Below are 20,883 nucleotides of genomic sequence, written 5' to 3'. Positions count from 1 at the left end.
GCTCTCTCTCTCAGCCCTTAAAATCTATAAATAGTACAGTTGATAAATACTACAATAAATAAGACAACACCTGAGAATAAAATTATAAAACAACCTAAAACATCCATAAAACAATCCACAGCTCTGCATTCATTTAGTGCTACTTCTCAGTAGTCTGACCGCCTGTCTGAGGGTGAAAACTGTCTCTGAGGCGAGAGGTCCGAGCTTTAATGCTCTGTAGGTGTTTCCCTGAAGGGAGATAAGAGAAAAGACTATGCTGGATGACTTGTGTCCTGCATGATACAAAGTGCTTTCTTCATGCAGTGAATGGTGAAAATGTCCTGTAACTGTGGTTATGGTGATCCAATAATTTTAGATGCTGTTTTCACGGTCCTCATCAGGAGTTTGTGTTCATATGATGTAATGTTGCCAAACCATACCAGTATGCATCCAGTTAAGATGCTTTCTATTGTGGACCGGTAGAAGTTGATGAGGGTTTTTGTGGATATACCATGTTTCTTTAAACACCTCAAAAAATAAAGTCTCTGTTGTGCCCTTTGTATGACACAACTGATGTGCAGGGACCAGGAGAGGGAGTCAGAAATATGGATGCCTATAGGAACTTGAAGCTGTTTACAATTTCGACAGGAGTGTTATTTATATCAACAGGTGATTGAAGCGTTGCGCATTTTTAGGCCAAGTAAAGGTTAATTTGTGCATGTTACATGCACTGTTAAGAATTCCCCAGTAAAATAACAGTAAAGAACTGGCAGCAAGGTTGCCTTTATGTTACTGTAAAATTAACATTATTATAATGTCGCTGAAATTTACAGCTTTGTACTGTTAATGAAAAATACAGTTTGAACTGTTTTTTTTTTTTATTAATTTCAAAGTATTTTACAGTTAATTTACTGTTTAAAGATACATTATATAGCTGTTTTCCCACCTTTCTTTCACATTATCTTATTGATTTGTTTTAATGCAATTTTTTTACATACATTTTAATAAACATTATTTTTTGCCTGGATGAATAGACTTAGCAGGTTACAGACATAGGAATAGTCACACTAAATACAATTAAAGGCACTTGTTAGAAAAAAGGCTATAATAGACTTGGTGACACTTTTCCCAAAATGTCTGTCTCTAGCTGGCTACAAGCACAGAATGCAAACCAGAACAACATGTGAGTGAAGAACAATAAAGCTAATTCACTGATTTTACAATCATGTACAATGTGCAAGCCTCACATGAGCAGATCAGGTCCAAGAATTAAAAAAATACTGCATGAAACTGTTACTGATGATACTTTAGACAGTTGATCAGCAGTAAAGTGCTGTTTTTTTTAAGAATGCATTATAGTTCAGTTAAAAAACGGCCTATGAGCGTAATTTAACAGGTTTTCTTTTGTATTAACAGTAAAGCACTGTTTTTAGCAATAACAGGTTAATACTGTTGAAATCCTGCTGTAAATTAACAGCAATTGTTTACAGTGTGTAATATCTTTGCGTCTTGACAGCAGGGAGTGAAGGATGCTGGTATGTGTAACCTGATTGGCTGTCTCTGCAGTCTCCCAGCTCGTGGCTATAAAAGCCAGCAGCCGTCACTTGGTGAGTCAGAGCTCAGCCGGAGCGCGTCTGGACTCACTGGACACACCGTGAACTCTCACTGCTGGAACTCAAAGAAGAAATCACAATTATTCACTGAGCATCAGGCCAACTAGCGGAAACTCTGCTGGAATATTGATCATCGGAGAAACTTTTGCTCTTGTTCACTCCACAAACACCGGTCCGGTAAGTTTCACCTTGATTTAGACTAATCAAAGAGTTTAATTGTGCATGGTCAAAGGAGTGGTTTGACAGTGCATTTTGGCAGAAGTAGCCAAAGCCACATGACTGAATACTGCGCCTCTTTTCATGACTTCTGAACTGGACTGACTCAATGGAGAAAACTTTTATTTTGTAGGAAAAGGTGCATCTCTCTATATGTTTTTTTTTTGTATGTGTGGAGTCTGTCTTGAACTTAATTATAGGGCTGGTAATTTGTCTACGTGAACCATTTCACATTTTCATTAATGCAGAATCACAACTTTGCATGTCAAATAATCCTAGATTTCATTGTTTTGTTCACACACCCTAGAATTTAATCTGTAGCACAACAGTGCAGTGTCGTTAAGTTAAGTTAGTGACTTGATCATTTGTTAATGGTGAACAACAGGAATTCATGATACAGCCAGCATTAATGCATGCACTAAATCATCATGAGTCATGCATTAGTTACGCATTACCTAACTATATGATTTGTAGGGTACAAATCATATAGTAGGAAAAGGTGCATCTCTATATGTTTTTGTTTTGTTTTGTATGTGTGGAGTCTGTCTTGAACTTAATTATAGGGCTGGTAATTTGTCTTCCACTTCACATTTTCATTAACTGAAGAATCACAACTTTGCATATCATATAATCCATTTAGTCCTAATGGATCATCAATTAAGGGATGTTCATTTACATTTACTTCATTAATTATTCCAAAGACTTAACAGTGGATTTCAGACCAATGCATTTGCTCAACAGAACACCATTCTCATAGAAATATAAAGCTTTAAAAAAAAAATTAAAAAAAATCCAACTGGTCTTTTACATGTTGCTGCATGACCCAGTGGTATTTATATCACATTTACTAGTTTTTGTCTTTTAAAATTATTCTTATTTTGTTTGTTGTGGTTGAAAGAAGTGATGCACAAAAAATGCTTAATATTTCTACATTCACAAGCTTTGCAAGCGTTGATTGACAGCTGCTTTAGAGACTCATTGGCTCTGACTGGTTGTAAGTCAAATGTGCCATCTCAGTCAGGGAATATTGTAGTATACTACAATACAGTAGCAACAATCTGTGAAATGGATGGTGTATTTACATTTTAGCACTCTCGTGCCATTTTTAGGAAGAGAGGAATTTGCAAATGTGATCGCAAATGATTAATTTACCAAAGCAGAGATGTATATGAAGAAATGCTAAAATGGTTCCTTTCTCACAAAATGTTAATAACGCTATCAGGACAGAACATTTGCAAACCACACCCAGCTTTAACCTCTTCAAATGGTACAGCAACTTAACAGTATTCCTCTCCTCTTGGGTGCGGTGGAATCATATAACAAGTGGACGTAGTCACCGTGACGTCACCCATTGGTTTGTGGATTACAGTTTTGAAGCCTTGAGTTTGGCATTTTGGCTGTCGCCATCTTGTTTTTTTTTGCAACCAGAAGTGACACTAGAGAATGGAGCTAAGTACAACCAAAAGCTGAATAAGGCATTTTTAGGCGACCAAAATGTTATAATTAACTTTCATGAACTGAAAACACACTGTGAAAGGGTTAAAAGCTCAAAGACAAAAATGCGGACAACTTCCAGACCGGACAACGCCGTGGTAGCGACCTGTCAATCACAAGGTGGCCACGCCCTAAAGCATCCCCTGCTTTATGGTATATTTGACTCTAAACGGGACCATAATTTACTAAATGAACATCATGCTGTATTGAAGAAGACTTGAAACTAGCCATTGAGATCATAAACTCATGTTTACAATGTTTACTGAAGTAATAAATCAAGTGAGAAGTAGGCTCATTTTCTCATAGACTTCTATACAATCAGACTTCTTTTTGCAACCAGAGTCGTCGCCCCCTGGGTGGAATCTTGCAAATGCCATCAGGAGCACTGAAAGGAGGCAGAGGAACCTGATTTTTTCACAGACTATCTGTCTCATGTACTACTGTCAGGATATAATGACAGTTTGAGCAAATATGACAAAAAGTTGTTTTTATTAAAGTTACCAACTGTAGCTTTAAGCGTGAACAAATCACATAAAGTCATACAGTAGTTACTTGATCATTTGTTAATGGTGAACAACAGGAATTCATGATACACCCAGCATTAATTCATGCACTAAATCAGCATGAGTCATGCATTAGTTACGCAATGCCTAACTATATGATTTGTACCCTTATTATAAAGCGTTACCATTTCATTTTTACAGCTATTAAACTCAGACTTGAATGTTTTATAAGCCATGTAAAGCCGATGTTTTAGACTGAAGGGCCTCAAAGATGCTCTCATGCCATCATCAATCATGCAGTTATGCAGATGGACATAGAAGGCCTGCTTTGTTGCAGCTCGTATCAATCACAGTGCTGATGGATCCACACCAGTCCCATTTCATGACCTGCAGCTTAGTGCAGCACATGTATTGGCCTTATGCAGCGTGATGGATGGACGTGATAGATGGACTTGATGGATATTATGTTGTTGCCCTCACAACAACATAATACTGATTAATTTTACACTAAAGATTTGACAGGTAATTAATTCTTGATTCGTCCCGCTGTGTAGAGTTTTATCACTGCAGCTGAGCTCTTCCAACCCCTTTGCAATTAATGATTGCTGTATGGTTTTGGGATCTGTCCAGTCAGTCATAGGCGAGGTGTTACTTGAATTATTTCCGTTGCAATTATCTCTAACATTCGTTGTTTTCTGTTGCTTGCTTGGTATTGTATTCCTCCAAAAGTATAATCTCCTCCTCTGGCCAATTTAGTTTTCCTGCCTTAACTAAGAAAAACTTTTAAGGGATTCTGTACAACATCGTTAAGTAAGTCCCTCACTCAAGCATAAATTAAACCTTAAGTGTCATACTTAAGGAGAAAGTTTAAGGTGTTTTGTGTAGCCGGCCTCAGAGGCAACTGGCAGAAAAGCGATATTTTACACGTTCAAAACAAATCAAAAATGAGTCTATAAACATTTAACAGACACAACCGTGTAATTAAGTTCAGTGGAGCTGAAACCCAGCTGGTGTTTTTCATTTTGAGTCATCCGCTCCCATCTTCATAAACATTGTGACTGCATGTGCATCGGTGTTTGCACTTTTACTCACGTGCAGCATTCCTGTTTTGACCATAAGGTGTTCCTGTTATTCCAATCTGGTGATGGGGGGGACAAAATAACAGGAACACCTTGCAATGTCAATACATTACAACACCAAACACTACAAGCTCCAAAGTTACCACAGGGTTGAATCAACACAGGACAGGAGTATATTGCATCAGTGTCCTGGATTAGTTATTATATTCCCATTCATGAAAATAAACAGAACTTTGCACATAGTCCTATGCTAAACTTCAATACTCAACTGGCATTGTTGGCCAATAGTCCTGATGGTGGTGTTACAGCAAAAGTTGAAAACTTTGAAAATTCATAACAAATCAGTCGCATGTGCTAGGACTTTACAACTTTCACCAACATATAGGCCCGAACGAGCATAAATGTTCAGCTGGCAGAAAGTCCATTCCTCTGTTTTTCTCAAAAACTGTAAACTGTTTATATTTTGTTTTTGCTCTATTGACACCAAACTTACAATGTTGCATCTTCCTCCCACAAACAATCCAGCCAGATTCCTGAATTATCAAAAATTGAGCCCACAGTGCATCAGAATGTTTTATTGTAAACAGCTTCTGCAAATTCTCACCAAATAAATCTCAAATGTTCATGAAAAAAATGACAAAATTTAGATGTCACGGTAGATGTAGTGCGGTAAATTGTGTGTATGTCAAAAACAGAATTTTTGACAATATGTTGAATTCTATCCTTGTGTAAACTATTGCAGTGAATGGGAATAGATCATCTTTAAACATCAGTTATGGAGCAAACAATCTTTGTCAAAATAAATTACAGACATTCTGGATTAGAGACACATGATTCCAAAGATATTTTTCATTTAAGATGTTTTAAATAATTTTGGTCCGGACATTTCTCCTGATGGACCCTCCTGTATTTCACATTTGTCTTCTTCTTCTTCTTCTTCTTCTTCTTCTTCTTCTTCTTCTTCTTCTTCTTCTTCTTCTTCTTCTTCTTCTTCTTCCTCCTCTTCCTCAAAATGCCCGGCCCTGACTCACTGCTGTGCATCAGCTGTAATGTTTGAGTTGTATTTTTGTGAAGTTTTTCATACAACTAAACAGTGTTGGGAAAGTAACTAAGTACATTGACTCAAGTACTGTAATTAAGTACAATTTTAAGGTACTTGTATTTTATATGTGTATTTTCATGTTATGCTACTTTATACCTCTACTCTGCTGCATATAAAAAATATATAATAAGTGTATAAACTACAATATATTCTTAGGATTAAACCAGTAGTTCCCAACCGTTTTGGCTTGTGGCCCATTGTCTTGTTTCAGAAGTTATCAGCTTCACAAAAGAGACATTACACCCCTAAACGTCTCACATGGTTTCATTTAATTACTGTTTAAATGAAATCATGTGAGAAGAGTCCCAAAGAGGTCAAATTATCCAATATTTCACCAAGAAAGCAACAATTAGAGAAAAGTTCAAATCACCACAACTCTGCAGATTTATCTTGGGACCCTTTGGAGGGGCCCGCCCCCTAGGTTTGGAACCATTGGAGTAAAGGTATTATACGCTAAAGTAATGCATCAATATTAAAAATCTTGCTAAATGCTGAGTTATTCTATACCTTCATCAAATTATCAAACCACCGGCACAATATTAATAATAACATTAAGTCATTCCATTTCACAAGCTCAGGCTCAAAGTCACATTTTCTTCTAATACTGGGCATTTGTTTCTCAATGTGCCATTCAACTATAATCCATTTTGCAAATTCATTCACCCTCCCCACATCTTTTACTGCCTTCAGGTCAACCTCATGACTCCTGTTCTCTCAGGCATAGTTCCTCAGCTCTCACTCGTTCTTTCCCCTCCTCTGACTTTTCCTTTTTCCTCCTATTGTTCTTCCTAAGTACGGTACAGTAGATCAAACTGTTACTCATCTCAATCATGGCCTCTTTTTCTTTCTTTCCATTACGTTCCTGCATTACAGTGTTGTTGTTTTTTTACTTTTCTAACACCTTTTTCTCATTTCTCATGCTCCCCTTCCCACACACAAACACACATATTTTGAACTGTAACTTCCCCTCCACTTTCACCCGGCTGGTTGCCAACTTTCCACCTCCTTCTTTCTTTCTTTCTTTCTTTCGAGCAACGCCAGCACAGCTCAAGGTCAGAGATAAAGCCAAATGTATTAGATTAAGAGGATCAGTCCAGTTAAAAAAACTCAGCTTTCCAATTAGATCAGACAAGCCTGCACTGACATGGCCTAATGAGGTACCATGTTATACCACACAAAGGCAGTATTCAGCTGATAGAGAGGAGACGTAAGGACGGACATTTTTCAAAACTGATTTCTTGTGATGTGTGTGTGAGTGCATCCATGTGACTGCGTGTCTTTGTGTGTGCGAACAGAACGAGCCTCTGTGTTTTTGAGCCGAATTGGGTTATCAATGCCAGTTGCGTTTGAGAGTGTGTGTGTGTGTGTGTGTGTGCGTGTGTGTGTGTGTGTGTGTGTGTTTGTATGGTCTGTAAGTGGAGTTTTATAAGTGTAAGCACGTTGTTAGATGTGATCGTTAAAAACAAAAGCATTTATTCCCTAACTTTTTCCTTTCCAAAAGATGGTGTCAAGGGGTTTGTTTGCACATCAGTTGTGTGAGTGTGTGTGTGTGTGTGCGTGTGTGTGTGTGTGTGTGTGTGTGTGTGTTGTGCGCCCTGATTGCCTGTCTAGAGATATTGCTGCCATCATCAATCATACTGAGAGATGCCCGAGGGCATTCGGGGGGGTACACATGATTCTTGAAAGGCTCAGAGCCCAGCTAGGGTCCTCTGTGAGAGAAAGAAAGTATATCTGTCACACACACGCACAGAAGCACTGTTTGTCATCCAACCTATAACCTCCGTTATCACGTCTGTTTTATGTTCTCTTCTCTTTCTGTTCATATTACCCCCTCTCCTTTATTCTTAGAGATACTTATCCAATACACAAAAGTGTTCTCAGTGTTGTAATGCAACTCATCCTCATACAACGGTTCATATGATGTCTTACAAAAAGTTATTCCTCATTTTCCTTCAAAATAAACTTCGGTTTTCTCAGAAAAACTAATTTGTTAGGTTTAGGCAACAAAACTACTCAGTTAGTTTTAGGCAATAAAACTACTTAGTTAGGTTTAGGCAAAAAAAGACTTAGTTAGGTTTAGGGAATAAAACTACTCAGTTAGTTTTAGGCAATAAAACTACTTAGTTAGGTTTACGCAACAAAACTACATAGTTAGGTTTAGGTTACCAATATGTATAGCTACGAATGGTGTGAGAACAGCCTGTGTAATGACATACATTGTATATATGTACATGTGCTGTTAATGCTCTCTTGCTATTTAATGGAATATTGAAAAAATATCAGAATCAAAATTATTTTAACACCTGTTGATTCAGAACCACTTTCCTCATGAACAAGGATCAAGCTTAATCTGTTTGAATTAACTGCGCCATCGATACTTGAACCGTGTTTCCGCTTTGAACATTTACTTTAATCTGCCTGACGAAGAGCAGGATCAGGCTCCAGTAAGCACATACGTTTGTGATAGTTCAACAAAGTTGCAAGTCTGTACAAACTTGATCCAGTACATGCAACTTTTTTGTGTACTGATGGTTTGTCTACTCTCTCCGCAGGACAAACACGCTCGGACTCACAGACCCACGCCGCCAGGCCCGGAGCAAGGCCCGATGTGTGGATGTGTGTATGAGTGTCTTTTAAACGTGTATTTTTAGACCGCCTTGAGTTAGCGTTAACGTCTTGCTGCGTGAGTGGTGTGAGGCCGGTGCGAGGATGAGGGCCGTCGCCGCTCTGCTGTGTCTCCTGATGGTCGCCGTGGTCGGAGCCTCTCGGTTTGCCCGCGACACCCAGGGCGTCCCTGGAGCTTCAGAGACCTCCAAGAGCAACGCCTCCGTCCCGCTTCCGCCCTCGCAGCCGGGCCGGCCGCGGGGCTCCTTCCCCCCCATGTGCATAAAGCCCACGGAGATCAAGTACGCCTTCAAGTACGTGAACACCATCGTGTCCTGCCTGATCTTTGTGGTGGGGATCATCGGCAACTCATCGCTGCTCCGGATCATATATGAGAACAAGTGCATGAGGAACGGGCCCAATGTCCTGATCGGCAGCCTGGCTCTGGGGGACCTGCTTTATATCATCATCGCCATCCCCATCAACGTGTTTAAGGTGACCACAGTTGTCCTTTGTGTCTGTCTGTCTGTCTGGTGTTTCCTCTGTTAGTCGCATGTGACCGATGATCTCTGCAGGCCTGTTAGTTATTTTTGACTTTGTGGAACTGATGATAATGTTTCATAGTTAAATCGAGCCATTAAATCAAATGAATTTCAATATCAAATGATAGGATGCAGCTTTTACACATGACATAAAATCTTGATTCAATCTGCAGTCTAATTTAGAACGACTATTTCCCCGAAATGAACTTTCACAGTTACAGATGAGCCGTTTGCAACACCTTTCTTGACACATCCTGTGGTTTATTTACGAGTTCATCGCCGCTACATTTAGTATGTGTTGTGTGGTTTTGTTAATTGACTTTTTCGGTGTAGACTCTGCCGACTTTTCCTCCACAACTACAAAGGACCATTCAAACGAAAAGCATTGCAACAGTTGGGGACAACTTGTTGATTTGAGGAAAAACTCCTTTGTTTTCCTCACTTGCCTCGTGTGTGTGCGATGTGAAAACACCCAGCGGCCTTGGGTGTAAATGCAGTCACTGCCAAATGTTCAACTCATACTGTAACCACAACTGTGTGCCAGTGAGACGTTCCAAAAGCAAAGCCGAAAACAACATGTGATAGGATTTAAGTGATTGAAGCTGGAGTGCTGTGCTGCTTTTCATCCAGGCAGATCTGAGTAATAGTCACTCGGGTTCATGTCTTCTTTTTGCCTTAAAGGTCCTGCGTTTCAGGTATTTGTGACATTACGAGAGGAAATGTATGATACGTATAATGAGAAACAGGATCTGAAGAATTGATAACGGGTGGTTTTGAAAACTGGATCTAGGTGATACAACCTAGCGTTGCAAGCGACATACTGTACATTTAGGTACATAGGTGACTGACAAGTGCTAAGCTATCCATAATAATCAAATGTGTAGCCTGGGGACATTGTCCTTATTCTGAACTGATTTTATCACCCCTGGGAGATGTATGAGGAGGAATTGTTGATTTTGGCTTGCTGCCGCAGTAATAATGGCAGACGCAAGGAGGAAGGGACCCCTCCGTGAACCCAGAGGACACTTCTCTCATTACAAATGTCTTTCCTCTCCATCTGCTTCTATTATTTTGCCCTGCAGCTAATAGCCGAGGACTGGCCGTTCGGCGTGTACATCTGTAAGTTGATGCCGTTCATCCAAAAGGCGTCTGTGGGAATCACTGTTCTCAGCCTGTGCGCCCTCAGTATTGACCGGTGAGTAGACTTCTATTACTCCACACACACACAAGACAAACGTAAGTGCTGAAAGCAGCTAATGCACACTTCTGTGTTTGTGTAGCTATCACGCGGTGACGTCATGGAGCAGGGTGAAGGGGATGGGGATCCCTCTGTGGAAAGCGGTGGAGGTGACTCTGATCTGGCTGCTTGCTGTGGTGCTCGCGGTCCCTGAGGCGCTGGCGTTCGACATGCTGGAGATGCCGTACAGAGGCAACAAACTGCGCGTGTGTCTGCTCCATCCAGATCAGACGACCAGCTTTATGAAGGTAGCCACTTAATTTTAATGGCATAGACACTCAAACAGCTGGATACTTACTGAACATTAACAGATGAAGGGGGGGGGGATTTATTGTTTATAGTTTATTATTTGTTTTTTATTATATTCAGGGAATGTGCAATATGTTAGTGTAGGGCATCTGTCCAATATTTTTGGGTTTATGTTCTGTTTTGGTTGTACAGTATGTGCTGCTAGCCGCCGGCTCAACCATCGCCGTGTTGAGAGCCATGTGGAGGCAATCTCTCAATCACAGATATGCTCTGAATTTGTAATTTTGCACCTTTAAGGCAAAGTTAGAAAAAAGATGTGGATGTTGTTCAACCTGCACCTGATGTTTAACCTGACCAGCCATATGGTTTGTTACCATAGACTGTATATAAAGATGGACAACACGTCTCCACTTCCTCCCACTGTACAGAAGTGAAGCCAAAACATACCGGATACGGAGGCTGCCATGTTGAGATTTTGACGTCATTTGGAACCAGAGTCTCTACAGTAGTGATTAGGCGTTGGAACCGTGATATCGAGGTCCCGCCCACACACCCGATCGAACCAAACGCGAGCCGAGCACGGCTGCAGCTTGTTAGCGAGAGAGTATCACAGCTGCCAATCATGACGTCTCGCCCTCTTTTTATAGCATGAAATAACTAATTAAAACCAAACTTATCAGAAAGATGAACACTTGAACATACATCTGCGTGATAAAAACTACCTAAAATGACAGAAACCATCTTTGGGAAAAATGTATTTGACATGTGACTTTTTTAGTTTGACCCATGTCCCATCCGCTAACATTGAGGGGGGCGGGACTTATTGCCTATACTGCAGCAACAAGGGGACGATTGCGATGTTTTGGCTTCACTTTTGGGGAGCTGTCATGTCGTCCATCTTTATATACAGTCCATGTTTGTTACACAAAACCGTCATTGGAAACTGTTCAAAAGGGGCAGGCACTTTAAAAAAATACTTGGCTGAATGAACCATCTGTCAATCAAACTCATGCCGAAGCCAGTCGGGAGAAGAGCGAAAACATCGCCTTCAGTGCTGTTCTTAGCTCTTCTTTCAATGAAGAAATACACTCCAGTTCTGATATAACTGATGCTATCGCAGCATCTACGCTAACCTCTTCTGGAACTGCCATTGTTGTTTAGAATGAGCAGTCGCTTCGTGTCGTCTCACACACCTAAGCCACGGCCAGAGCTTCTCACAGGAATCATTACTTGAAGCCTGAGAAGATGGATTTTCATAGGACATGTTTGATTCTCATGACATCTTGAGAATCCAGCTGCCATCCAAGGAACTGATGTTAAGTACAAACAGGTCCTGAGCACCAACAAATACAATTAGTGTGTTCCTTTAATCAAGATTTCTTTTTCTCTTTTTCAAGCTCTGTCAACAAGTAATTTGTTATTCGAAAAGAGAATAATACGATCCACACACACTGCATGCAAATCACTGAATCTGACTCACAACATTCACAGCAGGTTCATCAAACTGCACAGCAAGAAACAAATTGGAAAGACTTTTCCAATTTGTGGATACTTCACATTTATTTAAACCATGCAGCGTCTGGATTGCAGGATACGGTGGAAATGAAGCATGAAGCTGCAATGTCTTTTCATGTGTCTTTTTAAATCAGGGAATTGTAATTTGAGTTTAGCAAGACCCAAATTCAGCCGGAGCTGGTGGATTACTTTGAGAAGAACTGGTATTTTGGACTTAATTGAGGAAATGTCTTTAATTCATCAACAAAACTTTCCACAAGGGCAAACAAGTACTAAAGGAAGAATTTGTACCGAACCAAAACAGGTCTGAAACAAATTTAACATATTTGTACCAAATTTAAAAGTTGTGGTAGTGCGCTAACATCTTCTCTGTATTCAATCCAGAACCACAGGTCACGGTATGTCATGCCTTCTTTCAAGACTACTTTTTGAAGGTCTTGGTCTCATTTGGGAATCGGCCACATATTTACTCGGTCTTGTCGTGGTCTCGGACAAAGAAGACTCTGGATTTTTATTTCAAGACCGGTCAAGAACACAACTGCGGGAACATTACTATTCACGTATGAATGCAACTAATAACACGACTCATCTCTAATTTTACATTTTCACTGTTAACGGCTGTCATGCCTTCCCGTCCCCCTTCAAAAGCACTCCAAGAAAGTGAATGTGGCAGACAGGAGAAGAAGCTGAGGCTGTCTGGGAGGAGATGACCGCCAAACCTTCAGCAATAAAATGTGGCTACCTAAGACCACACAGCGGTACTGGGACTGGCACTGGTCTTGGTCTTAACTCGGTCTCACCCTGCCTTGGTCTCGGTCTTGACTTGGTCTCAACCCCTCAAAGTCTTGTTTTTTGTCTCGGTCTTGATACAGTTTGGTCTTGGTCATGACTTGGTCTCGGTTTGGGTTGATTTGACCTCAACACTGGTTTTATGAATAGAATATTGTTGTAGTAAGATAAGATTGATAATGAAACATGAAACATCTCACTGTCTGCATTATTATGAAAATAGAAGAGTGACGTTTTTTTTTTTAGATTGAAATTTAAGGTTGTTTTTGTCTATAGGAAGTAGGGGTATGGGAAAAAATTGATATAGCATAGTATTGCGATACTTTGTGTGGCAATACTGTATCGATACTCATACGTCAAGTATCAACGTTTTATTATATAAACTATTAACCTCTTAACAATCCGACTCAGTCTTAAAGCTAGTGAAGATATTAAATGAAACTAGAAGACCTAAGGAATCGATTTGTACCAACTATGTGAAACTTATTAGATAAAACAGATTTTAACAAACAACATAATTTGCAGTTGAAAAAGGTAATAAATTGCAATATATCTTATCACAATACTCAGCATATCGCAAAGAGATTGTATTGTGACTTAAGTATCGTGATAATATCGTATCGTGGGGCTTCTGGTGATTCCCACTCCTAATAGGAAGTCCTGTAATTCAGTTCAAGAATCTCTGACATAAAAATGTAAATAATAAAGTGTTTCGGGCAAGAGTTACAGAAAATACAAGGCATCAGTTTCAGCTTTAAATCTTTGTACAATATATGTAAGAAACTTCCATAACACTTATTTCTTGCTGTACTTTTTTCCAGTTCTACCAGGATGTGAAAGACTGGTGGCTGTTTGGCTTCTATTTCTGCTTCCCACTGGCCTGCACAGGAATCTTCTACACACTCATGTCATGCGAGATGCTCAGTCGCAAAAAAGGCATGCGCATCGCCCTCAACGACCACATGAAACAGGTATACGTGCAGATGGCTCATTCAGATCCACTGTAACTGAAAACTTGTAAAGACAGAAGCAATCAGCATCAACGTTTGTCTTTTGTGTGTGTGTGTGTGTGTGTGTGTGTGTGTGTGCAGCGCAGGGAAGTAGCGAAGACGGTGTTCTGCCTCGTGTTGATTTTTGCTCTCTGCTGGCTGCCCCTTCATCTCAGCCGTATTCTGAAGAAAACAATCTACGACCAGAATGACCCCAACCGCTGTGAGCTGCTCAGGTACAGTAAGCGACACAGATACACTGCAAACGTCATGAGGCCCCATTGTTCTCTGCTCAGCGACTTCCTGTGGTCCTTAATGTAAACTTTGCCCTTTTCCCCCGCCAGCTTCCTGTTAGTGATGGATTACATCGGCATCAACATGGCCTCTTTAAACTCCTGCATTAACCCGATTGCCCTCTACTTTGTCAGCCAGAAGTTTAAAAACTGCTTCCAGGTAAGAGGGTACACACTGGCAATGAGAATATGGTATTATTAGAAAATACAACCGACTGTATATGAAGATGGACGACATGACAGCTTCCCAAAAGTGAAGCCAAAACATCTGGATCGCCCCCTGGTTGCTGGCTGCAGTATAGGTTATAAATCCCACCCCCTCCATGTTAGCTGATGGGACATGGGCCAAACATGTAAGAAGTGGACGTAGTCACCGTGACATCACCCATTGGTTTGTGCACTGCCGTTTTGAAGCCTCAAGTTCAGCATTTAATATAACTAATCTACCCCCACCATCCCAGGCAGGACAACAAAATCCTATGAACCCATAAAACAAACTAAACAAGCTTGTGTCATTTATGCACACTACTTAACATTGTATCAAATAAACTGAAACATTGGACTGAAATCAACAATCAAGCAGACACAAAATTAATTTTGGGGAACAGGGCCCAGTGAAAAGGGAGAAAGGCAACCTTTTCACAGGGAGAGTTTGGCTTCACTTTTGTACATTGGGAGGAAGTCCATCTATATATACAGTTTATGGGGAAAAAAACAGTCAACAAAAAGCAAAAGCAAATAACTGTGTGTGTTCTTGCCCCGCAGTCTTGCCTGTGCTGCTGGTGCTACAGATCATCTCCCCTGGATGAACGAGGTTCAGGAGGACGATGGAAGGGCTCCTGTCACGGGAACGGACTAGACCGCTCCAGCTCCCGCTCCAGTCAGAAATACACAAGCTCCTCATAAACGCACCACCACACACACCTTTTCTGCCAAACCCATGTTCCCATTGCGGAGAAACAGCTACCACTGCCAACAGACCAATGAGGAGAGAGAGGAGCGAGGTAGAAGTCACTTCTACAGGACTCACAGCAGGCTGAAGGACTCTGGACCCCAAACTGATGAATGAATGAATGAAATAACAGGACTGTACCCGTTCAGGCTGTGATACTAACTGCAAAAACTTACGATGGAACCGAGGCTGCATAAATCTGTTCATATTCCGACACTGAGGCTTGCGTAGAGGACTAAGAGTCTCTCAGTGGACCCACATGGTCAATACATTTATAGAGATTCTTTATTAAAGCTGCATGTAAATTGATGTACAGGATTATTTACAAGCAGCCTGCAGAATTATAATTATATCTAGCCTAAGTGCTTTATGTATGAATAACAGCCCTGATAAGTACTACCTGTTGAAGCTTTAATACCTCACAGGGAAAGAGAGAGGGAAACCGTGACCCTGAGTTACTTTCCAAAAGGTCTTCTTTTTTTTTTTTTTTTTATAAAAATGCACGACTGTGCCTCTTCATATAAACACAAAAGCTGATTATCTGACAATCAACTGCATGCTGTCGCTGAGCTCCCTGATGCCCATTTGCCACGGTGACATCATAACAGAGAAAAATGGGCCCCACTGTCACGCGGAGAGCCAATCATCGGAAATCTTTTATCTGGAAATCATCGCCGCTTCAAGTCATGTGGAGGCCAGCTGTTGCACTGCAACGCTGAAAAACACCAGATGATTAGTCATGCTATGCAGAAGAGGTCATTTATGAGTGCTTTCATTATTGCAGTATTCATGCTTTTGTACATGTTTCCACAGTCTTTACTTCTCTTACAATGTAGCTTCTATTTTTCTAAAAAAAATATATATATCACAAAACATTTGAGGCTTGTTTAATCTTCCAGCATGAGGTGTCCATTTATTATTTCCCCATATTTCACCTCCAGCGTGTGGTCATGTTACAAAGATGTTCCTGTGGCGGGAAATTGCTCGCAGAAGACATATCCTAAGATTGACCCATTTAAAAGCATTAGGAAGGAAAAAATAATTCCTGTACAGCCAGATGTTTTTAAGAAGTGAATGTTTTTAGTGGGGATTACATTTCTTTAAATAGTCATAGAAAATTATTTAGATATATATTACTTGTTTCTATTCAATATAATCCAGGTAGAATCCAGGATGTGTTTAACCAGCGTCATTTGAGACAGAGAGATTCAGGCTGAAGAAGGATCTCATGATGAGAAAACAAAGGCAAGCCCTCAGTCGTCACGTACTTGTGACAAACCTTGTGATGCCACCACATCATGAAAAAAAAGAAGATTGGGCTCTTTGAAAAGCCAGACATGAGAATGGAAAAACCTGCAGGTTACAATTCATAAGCTAACTTAAAAACTTAAGTGAATCACTGCCAGTAGTGAGAGCATATACTGATGATACAAGCACAAGATTAATCCATTTTTTGGGCTCTCACCACATCCTGACTAAGACACGGTGATGGAAACATCACATAATCTGAGTTTTCTATATCAAACTGATGTGTCCTCATTTAAAAACAAATTTGTGCTGAGAAACCAGACAAGGTGTTTGTTCACGCTGAAAATAGATTTGATTTATGCAATATATTAATGTTCCATTGCCGCTGTATTAGAGTGCAGAATTCAGCTGGTCATGCAGTGTGTGACTCATTAACTCATCATATGTATATGTATTTATAGCTACATCTAGAGGTGACTGTGTACTGGAAGGTCTTTGTGACCAAGCTGAGACTTTTAGAAGTAATTTGAGGTTGAAGATGAAATGTAATGTGAATATTGGCCCTGGTGTTTTACATTTATACTTTGTACTTATTTGTTGAGAGTATGCTGTAATAAATATTATTTTATAGCATTTGTGCTGTTTGAGTAATTTACTTAAGTCTAGTACATGTTCACGATGGAGTATTTGACCTGTAGTAGCGCTATGGAGATGTTTTTTTCTATGAGTGGGTCCCTGTTTTGTTTACCTTGGTTTCACACTATTCCACTGATTGATTGACAAGTGGCTGTACAACGTATCCTCATGTATATCTTACAAAAAGTTATTCCTCATTTTTCGTGCGTTTTCCTACGAATGTCCTGCAACACGTGACACACGTGTCAATTTCTGCTCCAGTCTTTTCCAAATAAACTTCTGTCTTCACAGGAAACAACTTGGTTAGGTTTAGGCAACAAAACTACTACTAAAGAACGTGGTTTGGGTTAAATTGACACCTGAAGTTGCGTAACTTAATTGAGGAAGTTGCCTGACAAAAACTACCTGGTTAGGTTTAGGAAAAGATCGACTTGGTTAGGTTTGGGAAAAGATCGACTTGGTTAGGTTTAAGCAACAAAACTACTTAGTTAGGCAACAAAACTACTTAGGTTGAGGAAAAGATTGTGGTTTGGGTTAAATTAACACCGGAAGTAGCATAACCTAAGTTCGGAAATTACGTGACAAAAACTACTTGGTTAGGTTTAGGCAACAAAACTACTTAGCTAGGCAACAAAACTGCTTAGTTAGATTTAGGAAAAGATGGCGTTTGGTTTAAAATAACACCGGGAGTAACATAACTTAAGTACGGAAGTTACATGGCAAAAACTACTTGGTTAGGTTTAGGAAAAGATCAGAGTTTGTGTTAAAATAACTCAGGAAGTGGCGTAACTTACGTATGGAAGTTACGTAACAAATAAATCAACGTTGACTTCTGGTTTCACGCGGGGTATGAACACTTTTTTACCTCCTGCCTACGCAGCTTTTGTCGCTCTTTTACTTTTCGTAGGTATAGCTACGAACGGTGCATGAGAACAGCCCGGGCTGTAATGCCCCAAAGATATGCTGCACTGCACCAGCAAAGGCAGAGAAGAAGACGACTACTAGCAAGTAAACATGGATGTTAACAATGCTGGATTCTAAATACTTCAAATCTCGGCTTCAGGAAATGTTTTATGAGGAAGGAAATACATTCAATACAATCAAATGTTGGAGCTCAGGGATACACTCTGAACGTGTTAGCTGACTCTTCAGTTTCCACCACTGTTTACAAAACGTGTGTTCAGCTGCAGGATATGACTTCATCTCTGATTACTTTTGGACTGATTCAAGCCTCTACAGAGCAGATGGTATGCAACCTAACAGAAAGGAATGATAATCGTATCCAGTTTATGGCTTTTGGTCTGATATGACCCAATCCAGAGATCCTTGTGTCTTCCACTATTACATCCAGTTCTAACAGTGTGTGTCCTGCCACTTTTCAGTGACACTAATTATGAATGACACTGCGCCTGTAGAGACTAAGTTCATTTCTGGTAAAACAAAAGCACCTTTGAGGAATGTGGAAAGAATTACACGCTTACAGGCTGATTATAATATCTCTAAGAACCTGCTCAGTACATATAACAAAGAAATGAAAAAGTCTAGATAAAATGTTTTCAGCTGTTTGGTAGATGATGATGTCCTTGAGATTGTTAATGCGTTCCTACTCTCTGAAATTTCCCCACAGGTCTCAAACATGCTTTTATAACTCCAAAAATGTAATCTTGATCCATTTGTTATTTAGAACTACAGACCAATCTCAAACCTTCCATCCTTTCAGTATCTGTCATATCAGTTTGGTTTTAGAGTACAGAAACTGCCCTAGTCAGTGTTGTTAATGATCTTCAAATTTACTCACATATCACATACCGCCTCTTGGCGTCACTTTATTTTGGCATCAAAACCATTATAGTTTAGGTTCAGGAAAGAACTACATGGTTGGGCTTAAAACTACTATGTTAGTATAGTGAGAATGAAACTGAACGTTGTGAATACGGGTCACGAACGAACAGCTGATTGTAACGTGAAAGTGAAACTTAACGCATGGGACATGAACCGCGGTCTCCTGGATAAAAGCCTTGTGTTTGTTGGACCCATCCACCTCCTTCGGCCCGCCGTGTGTCTTTTCGCTCTTTAAACTAGGTCACCAAAATCTCTCCTGCCGCACTTTCTCTGAGCGTGTACTGAGTTCACATTGTAGTTAATGGAACACCCATTGCGTTTCATACCGGCACTAAAGAGTGCCATGTGCGTTGGTATAACACGCCGACGGCCATGACGAAGCCTCTGTATTTGACGTCAAACGGGCTGGGTCAGACAACCATGAAGTTTCTATTCTGGTACTTCTCGACCTCAGTCCAGCCTTCGATCCAGAAAGTTGACCTTCTTCTTTGAACACCGTTTAGGCCTTAGAGGCACAGTTCTAAACTGGCTTTCTTCTTATCTTATTGGAAGATCGTTCTGTTTCTTTTAACTTTGAATTAGACAAAGTTGGCATTCCGTTTATTTATTCACAAGCTTTTAGTTATAAGTGCGTAGTTAAGGGTAAAACTTTTATTTTAGAATTTGTACTATTATTATTATTCCCTTTTTAATAATAATGATAATACCTTCTGATCTTATTCCCTTTTTTTTAATATACATTCTAATCTTATGTTTTTTTTATCTTATACTTTTTTGTCATTTATAATCTTTTTATTTTTAAACATATTGAGTCCACCCATATTCGACTGTTATCAGGCCATTAAATAGGTTTATTGGTCGCTATAAGCACCATAGATGTGGGTCATAAGGAGCCTACTATGCCTACTATGTTGTAAAACTGAATGAAAACTTGTGTTTTGAACACAGATAAAAAGGCTTCTGTAGGTTTATGCAACAAAACTACAACTTGTTTAGGTTTAGGCAACAAAACGACTAAGTGGAAAAAAAAATTTGACCATGTGTTTTGTGTCCCATCCATCGCCCCAAACCTCCACCCCATATGGAGTTTCACGCTGTCTATACTACAGCGCCTGACTTTCACGTATGCTCCAGTTATTATTACTGCAGTCGCTAAAGGTCGCTGTCGTGTTCTTTTATACCTTCTTTTGGTGATCTAGATGATAACACCTAACATTGGATCTAGTAGGCCCCTATTGACTCACCTCTATGGTGCTTATAGCGACCGATAACACCTATTTAATGGTCTGTTAACAGTCTAATTGGCTGTTGAGTCTACGGCTGTCGTATGAAATGTGCTATATAAATAAATTATTTGAGTTGACTCAATGTGTTTTGGTAAGTAACACTGAATGTAAATGCAAAAAACCTCCACAGGGCACCTTTAAGTAGGCTGTTTGGAAAGGAATTGGAAAGCCGTTTTCACTGTTTTTAGGCCATGCTGACTTTCTCTGTAAATTTGTCATGTTATGTGTTTTACATCTCTTTGTTTTTTTGTTTTTTAGCAGTTGCCTGAGTATAAGATTACTTTGACAAATGGTAGCTCACCGGGTAGAGCGTGGCCGAGGCCCCCTTTGCTGCATATCATCCCCTGTCCGTCTCTCTCACTATCCAATGAAGCAGAAATGCCTAAAAATAATCTTTAAAAAAAAAAGAAAAGAAAATGCTTAAAAATTTCTCAACTTCCCCTTTAAAATCAGCGTACAGCTGTGGTATGGGAAAGCGGTGCACTCTTGACAGGACCAAACATAAACAATCATCCGTGTTATTATCAGCCTGTCAGAGGTTAAACATTATGTCAGCGGCTTCATGTCTTTCGTTGTTTTTCTGGAAGAGACGTGACATTTGGTGTGCATCTGATGGTCTCTGAGAAAGACCATCAAAAGAAGCCATGACAAATGTGTTACAAATTACCTTTTGCAAGGCTTTTCTTAAATGATTGCTTTGGATAACTAGACATGG

The 20,883-nt window shown here is 39.9% G+C and overlaps 1 protein-coding gene and 1 long non-coding RNA gene across 2 annotated transcripts; one reads left to right on the top strand and one right to left on the bottom strand.

Moving 5' to 3' along the window:
* Positions 1 to 1,592: 1,592 nt before the first annotated feature.
* LOC141775053 (endothelin receptor type B-like) lies at positions 1,593 to 17,037 on the top strand. The gene is made up of 8 exons (XM_074647975.1): positions 1,593 to 1,769; positions 8,539 to 9,085; positions 10,215 to 10,327; positions 10,413 to 10,617; positions 13,744 to 13,893; positions 14,014 to 14,147; positions 14,256 to 14,364; positions 14,970 to 17,037. Exons 2-8 carry the CDS (start codon positions 8,696 to 8,698, stop codon positions 15,108 to 15,110), a joined length of 1,242 nt encoding a protein of 413 aa, XP_074504076.1. The 5' UTR covers positions 1,593 to 1,769; positions 8,539 to 8,695; the 3' UTR covers positions 15,111 to 17,037.
* LOC141775054 (uncharacterized) lies at positions 15,629 to 20,586 on the bottom strand. Its single transcript, XR_012595542.1, has 2 exons — positions 20,304 to 20,586; positions 15,629 to 19,133 (listed from the first exon to the last, which is right to left on the bottom strand). It is a non-coding gene; the product is annotated as an uncharacterized LOC141775054 (long non-coding RNA).
* Between the last annotated feature and the right edge of the window lie 297 nt (positions 20,587 to 20,883).

This window comes from Sebastes fasciatus, chromosome 10, assembly GCF_043250625.1.
Source record: "Sebastes fasciatus isolate fSebFas1 chromosome 10, fSebFas1.pri, whole genome shotgun sequence".
Taxonomy (NCBI): domain Eukaryota; kingdom Metazoa; phylum Chordata; class Actinopteri; order Perciformes; family Sebastidae; genus Sebastes; species Sebastes fasciatus.
The sequence above is the reverse complement of the archived record's forward strand: the minus strand, read 5'-3'. Positions and strand labels throughout refer to the sequence as shown.